The 15797-nt window shown below is 43.8% G+C and overlaps 1 protein-coding gene across 10 annotated transcripts in view; it reads left to right on the forward strand.

Annotated features, from left to right (window-relative positions):
- Window positions 1-15797, forward strand: part of RAI14 (retinoic acid induced 14) — a 93614-nt gene that overhangs the window by 8364 nt on the left and 69453 nt on the right. For all 10 annotated transcript variants that reach the window (XR_014539537.1, XR_014539538.1, XR_014539539.1 and 7 more), the window contains exon 2: window positions 4448-4526. Coding sequence is in view for 6 of the 10 variants with exons in the window: in XM_083575571.1 (XP_083431697.1) it covers window positions 4491-4526 (36 nt within the window). In the remaining 4 variants the exon portion in view is untranslated. The remainder of the gene's footprint in view (window positions 1-4447; window positions 4527-15797) is intronic.

A 15797-nucleotide genomic window follows, 5' to 3' on the forward strand; every position in this document is an offset into this window, starting at 1 on the left:
GCAGATCACATGCAGTGTAAGGGCTTTTTGTGGGACTACTTTCCACCCTTAGGAATGAATGGAAACCATTCATTTATATGGGAGGCAGCAAATTGATGCCCTTGGGGAAGACCACAGGAGGAAGGGCTAACCCTGTTCCTAGTCATCTTGAGCTATGAAAAGCAAGGTAGCTCTTGGGGTCGCACGCTGGGTTCGGTTTCTTGGTCATGCCAGAGCAGTAGGATTCAAAGGCAGCCAGTGCAGAGTCAGTTTTTCTTTCAAGAGGGAAAAGTACTAGAGACTTACGAATCATAAAACTGTAGAGTTGGGAGGGACTCCAAGGGTCATCTACTTCCAATTCCCTGCAGTGCAGAAATCTCAGTGTGCAGTCCCCCATCCAATTTGAAACCATACCAGATCCCGCTTAGGTTTACCACAGCAATATAGGTGACTCTTGCAGTACGTTTCCGAGCACAATTCAAAGTGATGGTGCTGTCCTTTAAAGCCCTAAACTGCCTCAGCCCAGTATACCTGAAGGAGCGTCTCCACCCCCATCGTTCTGCCCAGACACTGAGGTCCAGCGCCAAGGGCCTTCTGGCGGTTCCCTCACTGCGAGAAGCTAAGCTATAGGGAACCAGGCAGAGGGCCTTCTCGGTAGTGGCGCCTGCCCTGTGGAACGCCCTCCCATCAGATGTCAAAGAGATAAACAATTACCTGACATTTAGAGGACATCTGAAGGCAGCCCTGTTCAGGGAAGATTTTAATGTGTGACATTTTAATGTATTTTTAATCTTTGCTGGAAGCCGCCCAGAGTGGCTCGGGAGGCCCAGCCAGATGGGCGGGGTACAAATAATAAATTACTATTACTATTACTATGTATCCATCCACAACAGGGTTGGGGAATGTTTTTCAGCCTGAAGGCTGCTTTTCCTCCTGGATAACGTTTTGGGGGCTGCATGCCACTGATGGATGTGGCCAGGGGCAAATGTAGGTGCGGAAAGGATGTAACTCTTTCCTTTTGTACACTTGGTTACATTCCAGTTAGGGAAAAGGCAGAGGTACCAACATCACAGACATATCTCTGTCCTCCTTCCATGCAGGCAAGCAGGAGGCATTATTGCAGCACGCTTTGGGGGCATGTACTCAAGGAGGGCACAGAGGGAGAGCCAGTGAGGGGTGTGGACTTGGGAGAGTCTTGGGGTAGTGGTGGATAGACAGTCCTGGAGAGCAACATTTGCTCCCTATTTACAAATTCACAATTTGGTCAAGCCACATTAGTCTTCAAAGCAGCATGTCTTCCTCCCCAAAGCATCAAGACACTCTTGAAACATTTCAGGGCTGCTTTATTTTATTTTATTTTTCATTTGCCCCAAGGAGAAAGTCTGTGAAGGTTGTGGGGACCACCCCTGTTTTGTATCCAGATCTCCCTGGTTCTAGCCACTGAACCACATTGACTTCCTGCCAGTAGCTCCAAAACTCTCTCCAGAGCTTTCTGCATCAGGTGGTTGCCCTGCTTTTCCTGCGTGGGTTGGAGTGTGATAGAAATGGCTTTGGAGGGGGGTCCAAAGCTAGCACTTGTCCTTGCAAGCCCCCTTTGCATGCTGAACACTTAACATGAACACCAGGAAAGGGCTCATGGGTTCTCCCTCTTGGTCTTGTCACTTTGCATATTCAGCAACAGGACATCCAAAGTGTAAAGGAAATCCAGTTATGTACAGTACATGCATGTGTAAACCATTCCTGAGAATTCAGCATGTATCCAGTCTCCAGTCTTTTACCCCCCACTCCCAGCTTTCATATTTTAAAGTTCCTTTCTCCTTTTAGAGGCTCCTTTAAAGAAGCAGCAGCAGAAGAAGTTTACTGGGTTTTTAGTTTCACTGAATTATCCTTGTTAGCTTTGCTGTTCATGAATAAGGGGTTTCTTTGCCAAGTGGCACTTGACTGGTACTAGTGTGTTTAACTTAATGTGGTGTTTTATTTTTGATGGAGGAACGGGAATAACCTCTCAGCAAAGGCATTTGCAAGGTTGCACAATGCACTCCTTTATTCTTTTGGCATGGAGGTTTACACTTAAATGCAACTTCTGTGGTGTGTGTGTGTGTGTGTGTGTGTGTGTATTTCTGACTCTGCAATGACTCTGTTTTTCCGGCAGTGTAACTACTTAAGGATGACTCAGCAGACTTGGGCATCCCTTAGTTTCTGAAGACCTGCACAGGTGTTTCTTATGCTACATGTTTTGGATCAGGGCTGGGGGACCTGGAGGCCCCGCTCCACCCTGCACCCCATGCTGTTGCCTGGCTGGAATGTGTCCTGTTCAGCGATAATGCCTCTTGCTTTCCTGGATAGAGAGAGATGTGTGTGTATAAACCTCTGAATTTTGTATGGCTGGAATGTACCCCACTGTACAAAAGTAAGAGTCGCACCTGTTGCTTTCGCCACAGCCATCACTGGTTTGCAGCCCTGGGAAGAGTCACATTTTAACTGTAGGTGTGAACACCTGTGTCATGCACATCAAAGAGCTTAGGTTGGCCTCAGTTCTTCAGTCAATCATTGGGGGCTGTTTGTCCCCTTATTAGGCAGTAATTCTTTTTATTTTAATGGGCAACAACTCATGTCTTCTTTCCATTCTCACCCCCTTCCCCACATCTAAGTTCACAGTGGTTCCTTGGTATCCGTTGTATAAAATTCAATCTGCAACTGAACTTGGCAAGTTGTGCAAGCATTGGAGGTTGCTGTTTCTGACCACTCGTATGGCGTCAGTGAATGGCAAGATAATGTTGTGCAGTGTCACAGTACTGCACAACATTTATGTGGCTCCCACTGCCCTCCCAGTGGGATTCTTGCTTTGGAGGGATTGGGCTTCCAATCCAGTGGTTCCCAAACATTTCCCCTCTTCCATGGACCTCTTGGAAGTTGTTGAGGATCTTAGTGGACCACCTAGTAGTAGTAGTAATAATAATAATAATAATAATAATTAATAATAATGTACCCCATAATAATAATCAACCACTTGATGCAGAAACCTCTGGAGTTTTGGAGCTACTGGCAGGAAGTCAATGTGGTTCAGTGGCTAGAACCAGGGAGATCTGGATACAAAACAGGGGTGGTCCCCACAACCTTCACAGACTTTCTCCTTGGGGGAAATGAAAAATAAAATAAAATAAAGCAGCCCTGAAATGTTTCAAGAGTGTCTTGATGCTTTGGGGAGGAAGACATGCTGCTTTGAAGACTAATGTGGCTTGACCAAATTGTGAATTTGTAAATAGGGAGCAAATGTTGCTCTCCAGGACTGTCTATCCACCACTACCCCAAGACTCCCCCAAGTCCACACCCCTCACTGGCTCTCCCTCTGTGCCCTCCTTGAGTACATGCCCCAAAAGTGTGCTGCAATAATGCCTCCTGCTTGCCTGCATGGAAGGAGGACAGAGATATGTCTATGATGTTGGTGCCTCTGCCTTTTCCCTGACTGGAATGTAACAAAGTGTACAAAAGGAAAGATCACATCCTTTCCGCACCTACATTTGCCCCTGGCCACACCCATTAGTGGCATGCAGCCCCTGAAACATTATCCAGGAGGGAAAGCAGCATTCAGGCTTAAAAACATTCCCCACCCCTGTTGTGGATGGATAAATAGTAGTAGTAATAGTAATAGTAATTTATTATTTGTACCCCGCCTATCTGGCTGGGCCTCCCGAGCCACTCTGGGTGGCTTCCAGCAAAGATAAAAAATACATTAAAATGTCACACATTAAAAACTTCCCTGAAGAGGGCTGCCTCCAGATGTCTTCTAAATGTCAGGTAGTTGTTTATCTCTTTGACATCTGATGAGAGGGTGTTCCACAGGGAGGGTGCCACTACCGAGAAGGCCCTCTGCCTGGTTCCCTGTAGCTTAGCTTCTCTCAGTGAGGGAACCGCCAGAAGGCCCTCGGCGCTGGACCTCAGCATCCGGGCAGAACGATGGGGGTGGAGATGCTCCTTCAGGTATACTTATTTTTCTGCCTGTTGTATCAATTGAAATTCCACAGAATTCAGATTGTAATGAGAACTAAAAGAAGTAACAAAAAATACAATTCAGAATTGATATGACTATTCAGTGCAATGGATACGCATATCCCAACTTCAACCACAAATCCACAGACACATAGCAAACTGAAGCTTATGGAGCACTGGCGGTTCATAGTTTGGGAACCTTTCTTCCTCTAAGTTTTCAGAAGTGCTTTCCTTGCAGTCTAAGGATCAGGGCTGCAAGTGCCTGGGGAACAGATTGCAAAAGTGTCATTGGTGCTCTTGTATACTTACTATGCCCACTGGTGCTGCTTAATAGGGAAATTTCACAAATATTTATGAGACAGCATCTTTTGTTCAGAACCTATCCATATGCTGCAGTTTAAAGAGTGTCTTGCTGGTGCCTGCTGCATGTATAAGGAACGTATAATGGAACTTATTTTCCTCTCTCCTTTTTGTTTAGGTGTTGAAGACGCATAAGGTTTAGAACTTTGAATGGAATAAGCATGAAGAGTTTGAAAGCAAAGTTTAGGAAGAGCGATGTAAGTATTCGGCAGCTCACTGTGGCTGACTCATATTAGTTTGTCTGTATTGTGGAAGCATTCCTTCAGTCCCACCTTGATAAAGCCGTTAAGTTAATGAACTACGAGGGCGGAAATGGTAATGCTTGTGAAATGTAGCAGGAGAGAACCGTAGGACTCAGAATTGTTTCTGTTCTTGCGTGGTGTTTACTGAGTCACTTCAACATAATATGTACATAATGTTATTTGTATGCTGCCTTTCTGCAGTTCTGATGATGCTCAAGGCAGCTTGCCCCATGGAAAATATGGAGGAAATACATAACAAAAGCAGTCATAAACAATAAATGAAACATTAAAAATACATACTTGTACTCTGTCATGCACCCATGCACACTGATGACACCACAGAAATAAATACACACACTGCAGGTTTTGAATAAATGTTTCTGTATTGACATTCAGTCATATTTTAGGATAGTTTATAATAACAGTAGCAGCAACCTATTAATATCAGTGTGTGTGTGTACACACACACACACACACACACACACACACACACACAGCTTTTCCTTCCAATTCTCAGGTTGAGACTAGGGAAAGGCCATTTCACACGCAAGTCTTTTTCAGATGTACACTTGACAGGGACCTCTTGCAGACAATTATTGCTTGTTGATGGGTTAATCTATATGAAGCTTGCATTTGCCACATTCTCCTTTGGATGAAACGATGTTAAGCCAGTATTGCATAAACCATTTTGGGGATTAATTGCACCCTGCTAGGATAGTTTCTGTGCAATGGTGTTTGGTTGCTATATGTGTGTTTCATCCTTTCAGGGAATATAACCTGGGATGGAATTAAGGAAGGGACAAAATGTGTTCTATGTGTAAAGGATGGGATAGAAGTGACATGATGGGAGGATTTGTGGCTTTTCTTTTTTTTTTCAAATGGATAAGAAGATTGAAGCTGATTTTCCCTGGCATTATTCTGCTCACTCTAGTATTTCTCAGTGGTTTTTACCTGCTCAGCAAAATTTTAAGATTAAGCCTATCCTTTACTTAACTGGTTTGACGTCATTCCAGAAAAGAGAAAAGTAGTATGATGTAGGCTTCATTCAAAGAGCTTTTTGATTTACTGGAGTGCTATCTAATTAAACAGGTCTCAACAGCAAGTCGAAACCCTTATATGTGTGTGTATTACATGTACTTGGAGCCAACCTAACCCTGCTTTTTTTTTTTTTAATAGGAAAAGCTCACACTTCAGAGCTTTATAATGATGGGTAATTAGCTATCATTGATTTTTTTATGTTTTAAAATTTCTCCCTACACTTAGAACGATGCCTATAGCAAATATCTTCGGCTACCTTCAGCTAACTCCGCTGCTTCAGAGCAGCTGTGGAACGATTGCCATGATTCAGTTGCTATAAAACCTCATGTTGGGTTTTGTAATAAGCTTGTTAATTCAAACCCTCCTAAGCTACTTCTGGGAAATGGATTTACAGACTCAACGGCTGGGGTGCTGCTACGTCTTTGCGGCGATCACAAGGGCTGCAATGTGTTTGTGGCTTAATAGGCATAAGCACTCTGTTATTATTTCTTAAAATTGTGTACTATCCTTTATCCGAAGACCACAGGGTGGTTCTGAGCTAGATGGACCAGTGGTCTGACTCAGTATCAGGCAGCTTTTTGCAGAAAGTCCGTAATGCTACTATGTCAGACGGAGTTTGTGCATTGCTCGATTCTGCCTTTGTAGGTCCAATGGCCGTTCTGGAGGAAGATGGTCAGATCCACAAATATAGTTTGACTTGCTGGTAGCCAACGGCACCTGTCTGAATGTCTCTCTTCAGGCATGCATGCCTTCAGCTCAGTGTTGAACCAGGGACACATGCAGTATGTCTTCTCAGATAGCCTAGTGGTCCTTTGAGGGTAGAAGAGAGAGTGAGTGAGCGGTCTCTGTACATGGGCCTGCTGTCTTGCAGTATAATTTGCCGCTCACCTGGTAGCAGCTACAGAGGTGTGCTAGCATAATACAGATATGTATTGCTGAGTGCATTGCTGATTTGGCAAGATGCAGGCATATGTTCAGTCCTCATCAGTAGTTTCACACTCTAGGTACCAGCTGCTCACACTGCCTTTTTAATGAAGCAGCAGACTGCTTGTTTGATATGGAGCAGTTCATCGGGTGTAAACAACAATGGCAGCTAATTTTACTTGCACGTTATTGTGGGAGCTTCTACCTTCCACTCCAGCTCTCAAGCATCTTAGAGCCCAAGGTTCTCTTGCCTTCAGAAAATCCCTGCTCAGCTTGGACCAATCACACTCTCTCACCAACCCCTCAGGGTTGTCGTGAGGTAAAAGGAGGAAGAAAGAACCATGTACGCTGCCTTGAACACCTTGGAGGAGAGGTGAGATACAAATGCAATAAATAATAAATGTTGGCCAAGCCTCATGCCTGTGAAGTATTGGCGGAGGGGAACAGCAAGGTTTGCAGAGCAGCTCAGTGAAGAATCTTTGCAATGACTGACAATGGGTGGGGAATGGAAAAGGGGGCAGGAGGGTGAATGGAATATTGTGGAGGGGGGCATGTTTGGCTGACTGGAACAGGAGCACTGCACATTGTGACATTTTGTTGCAGGTCCCACTAGTTATGCTTATAAAACCCTTTAAAAAAGCAAGCAAGGCCCAATTCACACAATCCTTGAGTGAGCCACATCTTTTCTGTCTGCTCTGGCAGTCTGAATCCGTGCGGCTGTTGTTGGTACACACTGCTGCATCGCAAGTAGGGATTCAGGTGCCATTGCTTCAGTAAATAAATCAAGCAAGCTCAATCCAGTTGGGGTTGGGTAAGGAGGGCGAAGAATCCTCTGCCCCCTTGCTGAATTTCAAAATCTTGAGCTGAAAAATACAGTGAACCTGCCTCCTTGTTTCTGATCCTTTTCACGTTGCTTTCCAATGGCGAGTTCTAAAACTCCAGTTCACCACTATATTCTTTTGCAGGAGAAACACCGATTCGGAATCTGAAAATGGCCAAAGTGCCTTGAGAGGGCCTTGCTTACTCATCACCGCTTTAACAATTACCACTGTGGGCGATGAATGAAAAATGTCAGCCCTGTTCTAGTAACATGCAGAGGGGTGGGTGTTCTTTGACGGAGGCAATATTGCTTAGAATACTGGAATACTGTATACAGAATACTGAAATACTTAGAATATCTGGAATACTGTAGTCGGAAGCATCGCTAAAATGTCCTGCCAAAAGTGTGGCAACCCTAGTCTTGGTTCAATCTATGGCAGGGGTAGCGAACATGGTGCCCTGCAGCTGTTGTACTAAAACACCCACCATCTCTGATCATTGACCATGCTGGGTTGTTGAGAGTTGGAGTCCAATGACATTGGCACTGCACTGGGCACCCCTGGCATGGTCACTGTCATCCACATGGAGGGAAACTTGTTGTGTTAAAAAAAAAAAAACCATTACACTCGGCTCCAAGAGAATTAGCTAATAAAATGGCACACTCTGCTTAACAGATGGAAGCTCTGTTTCTGCAAAGTAATTTTTTAAAAGACCACTTTTTAACTGATGGGTAGTAGAAGGAAGAAAAACATTCTTCGTCATGTAGGCGAAACAAATGCTTTTGCTCTCTCCAGGCTTAACTTGTAAGTAGGAGTCTGAAGGACAGCTTGCTCTGATCTTATCGACACCTCTTATAAAAGACTTCCTTTTAATCCAACCAGGATAAATTCCATTGTTTTTGTTTACAGGAGGTTGGGCTTGAGTTATTAAAATAGCTCCTGGCCTTAAGGATCCTCATTCCATGGAGTCAAGCTAAATTTGTACTCCTAGAATAGAGAACAGAAGGGACTAGAGGAGGCTGGCTGTGTCTGTCCTGAAACAAAGCCTGTAGAAACTCTATTGTCAGTGAAGGCAAAATGGGATTGAAAGCAATTCACTAATCAGTTGATTCAAGTCAGGTTAAGGCACGGTTATTTTAAAACTTGTTCATGCAGAGTAGTTAAAAGGTACAGCATACAATTCTCAGATTGGCCCTCCCAAGGATGGGCTGTGTCTTTAGCAACACAATTTTCCCCCCTTTTAAGTGTTTTTTCTTCTAAATTGCATAGTTGTCTCCCTGCTGTGTTACATATCTTTAAGGTATCTAACACAGATATATTTAAGGTATCTTAACACAGCAGGGAAAAGGGACGCGGGTGGCACTGTGGGTTAAACCACTGAGCCTAGGACTTGCCGATCAGAAGGTCGGCGGTTCAAATCCCTGAGACGGGGTGAGCTCCCGTTGCTCGGTCCCTGCTCCTGCCAACCTAGCAGTTCGAAAGCACGGCAAAGTGCAAGTAGATAAATAGGTACTGCTCTGGCGGGAAGGTAAATGGCGTTTCCATGCGCTGCTCTGGTTCGCCAGAAGCACTGCTTATGCCAAGTTAGACCATTGCTCCATTTAGCTCATTATTGCCCACACAGACAGGCAGCAGTTCTTTGTGGGCATACACTGGTCTGTCTCTCCCCTGGAGATACTGGGTATTCTTGTTGTTATTTATTAAACTTATATACTACCTTTCATCCAAAGATCACAGGGCATTTTGCAGTATGAAGTTGTTGGACTTCAACCCCCAGAAGCCCCAACCAGGATGGTCAGTGGTCAAGGATGATGGAAATTGTAGTCCAGAAACATCTGGAAAACTGATTGAACCAAGGACCTCCTGCATACAGATAACATGCTCTACCACTAGATCTTGCTTCAGTGCTGGCAATGGGGTGGAGTCCTCTACACCTGAGGGTAGCAGGGTAGCTTAGGGGGCACCTGGGGTTGCTGGCTTAGGAGTCTGAAAATGGCTGTGGACTTCTGGAGGGATCAAGGGGCTGCTGCTGCCTTGAGTTGGCTGTCCTGTCCTACCCAATGGTAGGAGTGGCCCTGCTGAAAGAACACAAGTCCTGATGAATCTGACCAAAGCTCCATGTAGACCAGCCTCTCCCACTGGCAGCTGAAAGCTTCTGGGAAGCCCATAAATAAGGGTTGCAGACCATAGTTGCTCCCCAATCAATTGATGTTCAGTGACCATAGAACTGTAGAGTTGGAAGGGACCACAAGGATCATCTAGTCCAACACCCTGCGACACAGGAATTGTTTGCCCAAGGTGGGTCTTGAACCCACAACCCTGATATTAAGTTCTGTCTCTGAACCTAGAGGGTTATTTTTGTCATTGTTTATTAACTTCTACAAAAATAATAATCTCAAAGCTACTGATAAACCTCCCTGTTATTAAGTTGTCCACTCCTCCTTAGAAGCCATCTGAATTTGTAGCTTTCACCACACCCTGCGGCAGCAAAATCCGCAAACAGATGTTTCTTATATTTGTCCTGAATTTATTCTTTTAATTAGGTGGTAATACTGTTGCTGCCAGGTGCCAGTAGCAAACCTCCATCGAGGGCTGTTCATCCTGCTTTGCTTGTGTGCTTCCTAGGACAGCAGGGCTGGCCATTGCTGGCACACACAGTGCTGAGGTCAGACATAGCCAACATGGTAGCTGGCAGACTACAACTCCTGTTCTCTCAGATTAATGGCCATGTTGGCTGGGGCTGACGGGAGTTGCAGTCCAGAGCATCTGTCTGGTACCACACTGACTATCCTTCAACTAGATAAACCCTTGGGTTGGTCCATCATAGGCTCTTTTCAAAGCAGTCTAGCATGGATGTAGTCATGCTTCATGTACGTTGAAGTCATTGGACTTGAGTACACGTAATTGTGTGCTGGACCATGGGCTATTTCTGTGCTCTTTCTTTATCTTTTCCCATTTCCTTACATCCATCCCATTCTCTCCTCTCCCTGTCATCAACATTTACAACAGTCTTCCCCTAACCCAGTGCTCACTAGATGTTGCTGGGCCACAGTTCCCATCATCCCTGTCTATTGACCATACTGGCTGGAGCTGATGAGAGTTGGAGTCCTAAACTCCTTGGGTCAGGGGCCTGCCCCTTTCTTATTTTGCATGGTGAATTGGCATGTACATTGATGTAAGCTGCAGAAATGAGCTATAATTACATTAATAGCCAGAGATCTTCTTATGAGGGATACTGTACACAGTTCTGTGTTCCTATTTTGGACAGACTGCTGCCTACCACGACCATCACCTACCACTACCTGTGATTGTGCGATTGTCAGCAGTCCATGCAAGACAGAGACTGAGATCTCTTTCCCGTTTGGGAGTTTCAAATGCTAAATAAACATATTGAATCCCTGAAAGTGCCAGGATTTTGCTTTGTTTTGCTTTTTTTGTGCTGTTATATGACTTCCCCACCCCCCAAGTTTTGTAGGTCTCTTGAGAAAAATGTCTGGTTTTCATTCTGAGTCGTATTTAGCCTTTGCTGGTTTTTTTGAGGCAACTTGGTATGTTAACAATGCACTGAAGCTACGAAGCCTGCAACTTTTGATTTGCTTAAAAGAATAGGACTGCTGTTGAGTCTGGCATTTTTACAGAAACATGCATCTACTCATGGTTTCTTTGTTTCTACAAGCCCATCGTTTGGGGAGATGTTGATGGGCTGAACACAACCTGCAGGTCTAAAATGTTGCCTGCCCCTTACTTTACTGTGGCCCTCAAGACATTGCTGGTGTTACAAAACCCATTTCTCCTGACCATTAACCGTGCTGGCGGGGGTTGATGGAAGCCGGAGTCCGAATAACATTAGGAGCACCACTGGCTCCCCATTGTTGCATGTGGAAGGGCCATAGCTCAGTAGTAGGGCACATGTCCTGCATGCAGAAGGTTCCAGGTTCAATCCCTGGCATCTCCAGGTAGGGCTGGGAGAGACCCCTGGGGAGCAGGCACCCACCATGCTAACAGTACTGAGCTAGATAGACCCAGAGGTGTGATTTGGCACCAGGTTGCTTCTAGTGTTCCATGGTAGGAATGGACCCTTGCCCTTCTATTGCTTATCCCTGGACGATGTAACTGTGGAAGATTAACAGTTAAACCTAACATGTGCATGTTCTTAATAGCTAGCACGAAAAGGGGCAAATGCTACAGAGCTGTATTGCAAATAGGCAGATACTCAGACCATAGAAAAGCAGTTTGTAGAGTGGGCTCTGTGTTACGTCATTTCACCTCCTCTCCTGCAGGAAAGAGCATATAGTACTTCCTGTTCTTGTCTCTTCCTTTGAACAGCGTTGGATGCAAATATGCCCCCGTATACAGTATGCTGTAGGCTATACTGTAAATAAAAGTATTTTGCCTGCATAGTTTTTACTGCCGCTATTGCTGCAAACCAATGCAAGATACAAAGTAAGGAAATTGTTATATTTTTCAACTTAATTCCTAGTTTATTGCTTGGTTTTTTTGTTAAGCAGGGTAAGAGAGAGAGTCAGCTTGCTTCATAGCTGGGATTTGTTAAGCATGGGATTTTGAAACTCTGCTTGACACACACATGTGGGCACCTGGACAGATAATTTGTGATTACAATATCCTCTCCCTCCCATTAAAACCCTTCCCACAGTAAGTCTTGGAGATGGGGCTGCTGTAAGCAGTTTTCCTTGGTGTGAAGACCATGTCCTCCAGCCTTTTCTGGGGAGCCATGGGCTTCTCAGGAGGTTATTCTCCATGAGAGAATGCTAATGGATAACTAGGGCCATCTATGCAGTCATCCTGTCCATTATAATGAGAGGCATTTTGCAAGTGACATCAATATAAGTGGGTTGCCCCTTTGAACCGTTGTTCTAATGCTAGCTGTAATGGGCATCTACTGCTGCCCCCCTCTGCCCCCATTCTTGTCTATATTGCCTTTAGGCTGTTGACATTTTGCTAACCAGCTGGTTTTCCTGTCCTACTTTTAGCACTGGTGCAAACAGCTTATCACTGTGTGTTTTCTGCTAGGCCTGTCTCTTTTGTGTTTCTCCCTGTTAGCCAAGGATGACAAACTGAAGAAAAGGATAGCATTGCACCCTGCTGCTATGCTACAATAGGTGTTGGACAGGGCTTCACATTCAAATTCCTGTAGGAGTGAGTCCTGTGCCAAGCTTGCTCTGGCCTTGGAAAAGGCAACTTCCTTGTGGTAATTCATCAAGTTATTGGCAGAAAATAAAAATAGGTTGGTGTGTAAATGCAGAAAATCAGATTTCTATATAAAGCTTCAATTTTTAACTAATAAAGCGTGATTATATACATCTGCTAGATTAGAACAAAACCATTGTTGGTGCTGTTAAAAACAACAACATTCAAGCCTACTTAACTTTTTATTTTAACTGGAGTGGCTCTTATTTTAGCCTGCTTTGCTGAAAGCATAGCTAGCATGCTACAATTGTCAAGAGTTCATTATAGCTTTTGTTTCTAGCAATATTTAGCTTGGCTAATGCCTTCAATTAAAGCTTTCTGGCAATTTATGGCTGCTAAGCACTGAATTTCAGTGAGGCTCAAAGCAGCCGGCTGATGATGGTTTAGAGCTGTGTTTACTTGTTGCCATAGTTTTAATGGCGGACATGTGTGCAGATGTAGCCTGTTAAGTGTATTTACAGATGGGCTTTTAGGGGGTAACCTACATAGCCCACTTTCCATTGTGTTGCTTGAGGAGGACAGCCCACCCCTTATTTGACCTTGCTCAGCTTGTAGGCTCTGCACAGTAATATATAGCAGTATCCAAATTGATAATTATTTGGGGGAAGGGCGTTATTTGAAACTTGAAGACTATAATTTTATTTAAAAGATTAGAACCCTAAAGTTTATCCTCAGTTTAGATTATGCAGCCTTCAAACACTGTGCGGAATGCCTAGAACCCAAGTTACCCTGAGATAGTTTTTCCTGTCATTTGGAAAGAGAACTTACGAGTTAAGGTTGCTGTTGAAAATTTGACATTTCTCAATTCCACACCCCATCTCCTTTCTGGTAACACAGGAATGCAATTGTTCAGCTGTTATGTATTTTTCCTCTGCATACCAGGGAATTTCCATGCATGGAAACTTAGAATAGTTAAATATTGAGTCTCTCTGTGTGTTTCACTCTTAACAGTGAATCATGCTACTTGACCTTGCCATAATTCATAGTTATCCTTGAAATGTTAAATTGCCTCTTCCCTTTGACATGGTCTCAGAATAATTCCTTTTAGAATAGTAACTTCAGGGAGAGCTGCCTTAAAATAGAACAGTTGAATGCTCCTATCTTTCAAATATTACTTAATGACTTTTATAGTAAACTTCCAGATTTAGCTCTGGAGAGGCTTGTCGTGTGGGTGGGTTCCTACACTTCTTGCAAAGCCGAAGTTGAAACTAGTTGCTTAGGGTTCCCATATTGAATGAGATCTCTTCCCCTGTGCTTTTCTCCCTTGCAAAGGCAACACAGTGTTCCAACCGGGTTTAATCTAAGGAAATGGAGTTTAAAGTGCTTGTTAGCTATCTGCCCCGTTTTGTGTTGCCTTGTTCTGGCTTTGATCTGCACGTGCTTCTTGCGTGCAGCTCTAAAGATATTCCATGCAAAATCAAAAGTCAGATTTAGCTGATAACATTACTAGCCCAGGAATGAACTGTTAAAAAAACGATGTAACTGCACATTGTTTGCATAAGTTGCATATTACAGTGCAGTATTTGGGCTTTTGTTTTGCAGAGCTGAAAAGGTTTAGGGCAGGCAAAAGAAAGTACTTCATCACAGAGTACATTTGCTCCCACAAGAAGTAAGTGATGGATTTCAAGGAGGATTGGACAAATTCATGGAGGACAAGGCTTTCAATGGCTACTAGTAATAATGGTTAAGTTCTACCTTCACTGATGAAGGCAGTATGGCTCTGAATACCATTGGCTGGGAATCACAAGTGTGGAGAGTTTTTTTGCTCTCATCTTCTGCTTATAGGCTTCCCATAGGTACCTGGTTGACCCATAACAGGGAATGTGCCTTGGGTCTGATCTAAGTAAGAGCAGCCCACATGAACCAGTGGTCAGGGTTGATGGGAACTGTAGTCCAGAAACAGCTGGAGACCCAAGTTTCTGGGAAACACTGGACTAAATGATCCTTAGGATCTCTTCCAACCCTATGATTCTATTAACACAACCTCTCTTTTCATCCTTATGTGATCACAGCTCAGCCAAGCTTCCCAAATTAGCCTCTCTTTTCAGCTTGCAAGGGATTTCAGATGTGGGTAACCCCAAAACCGCTGAAATGTTATCTATCTTTCTCAGATATGTTCTTTTTAATAATCTGTAATGATCAAGCAGAAAGCAAGAATGGAAAGAATGTGGTCTGTCTATGCTATGATTGCGGCGACCCTATCTTTGAAATGAATCGGGCCTTTTTGTCATAAGACACATGTCTGCAGAAGCGAGCAAGCCTGGCTGCAGACAGGAAATGGCCTAGTCTGTGACCTCGTCTCTCGGGGAAAATCAAAGCTCCTATTAATTCCCCTCCCCACCCCCCCAAACCAAAGCAGATCTGCTCTCTTAGTTGGGAAATAAGTCAAACGAAATGCTTTGCTTCCCTCTTTCTAGGCTTATGCAAATAGGAGGTGTGAACTGCATTTTGCAAACATGGAAACAATTTAAATCAATGTTCAGCCTAGGGAAGGAGACAAAACAACATCTAAAGGTCCAAATTCTTGCTTTTGGATACTGTCCAGATTGATTGGGAAAAGCAGTGGCAGGTGTGAGGGGGGCAGTTGCACACACCCCAATAATTTTAGCAGTGTTATCCCTCCCAGATTGTCATCTCTGCTGCCCGCCTCTTTTCAATGAAAATAAAGAAAGGAATGTATGCCCTTTGGCATGCATATCTAGGACAAAGGTTCATTGCATAGATTATATAACAACAGCCAGCCAGTGTGTACAACTAGTGCTAGCTGCATTTAATGTAGTTTGGGTGGCACAGAAGCAAGTTGTTTTGATGCCATTTTGGATAGGGTGTGGGCTTCACAACGCTCCTAGAAGTTAGAAAGTTTCTTAAGGCATGCCATATATTTAAAGGACTTTCCCTACCCTCAAAGAATCCTGGGAATTGTAGTTTGTTAGGGGTTCTGGGAATTGCAATTCTTGAGAAATAAACTGCAGTTCCCCAAGCCATGTGTGGCGTACTCATGGTACTAGCCCATGATTTTTGTACTGTATTTTATTTTTACTTACACTTGATTGTAACAAAACCTCTTAAGTGGTTTAAAATAAATATTAAAATTATCAATAAATGCAGTTAAAAACAAGTAATTAAAAACATTTAAAAGTGATTAAAATCAGCAGTAAACTGAAAAGAGATTTAAACACTTCAACATCTGGATAGGGTTATCTAAACAAAAATGTTTTAAGCAGGCACTCATGGAAAG

The sequence above is a fragment of the Podarcis filfolensis genome, assembly GCF_964270895.1.
Source record: "Podarcis filfolensis genome assembly, chromosome: 11".
Taxonomy (NCBI): domain Eukaryota; kingdom Metazoa; phylum Chordata; class Lepidosauria; order Squamata; family Lacertidae; genus Podarcis; species Podarcis filfolensis.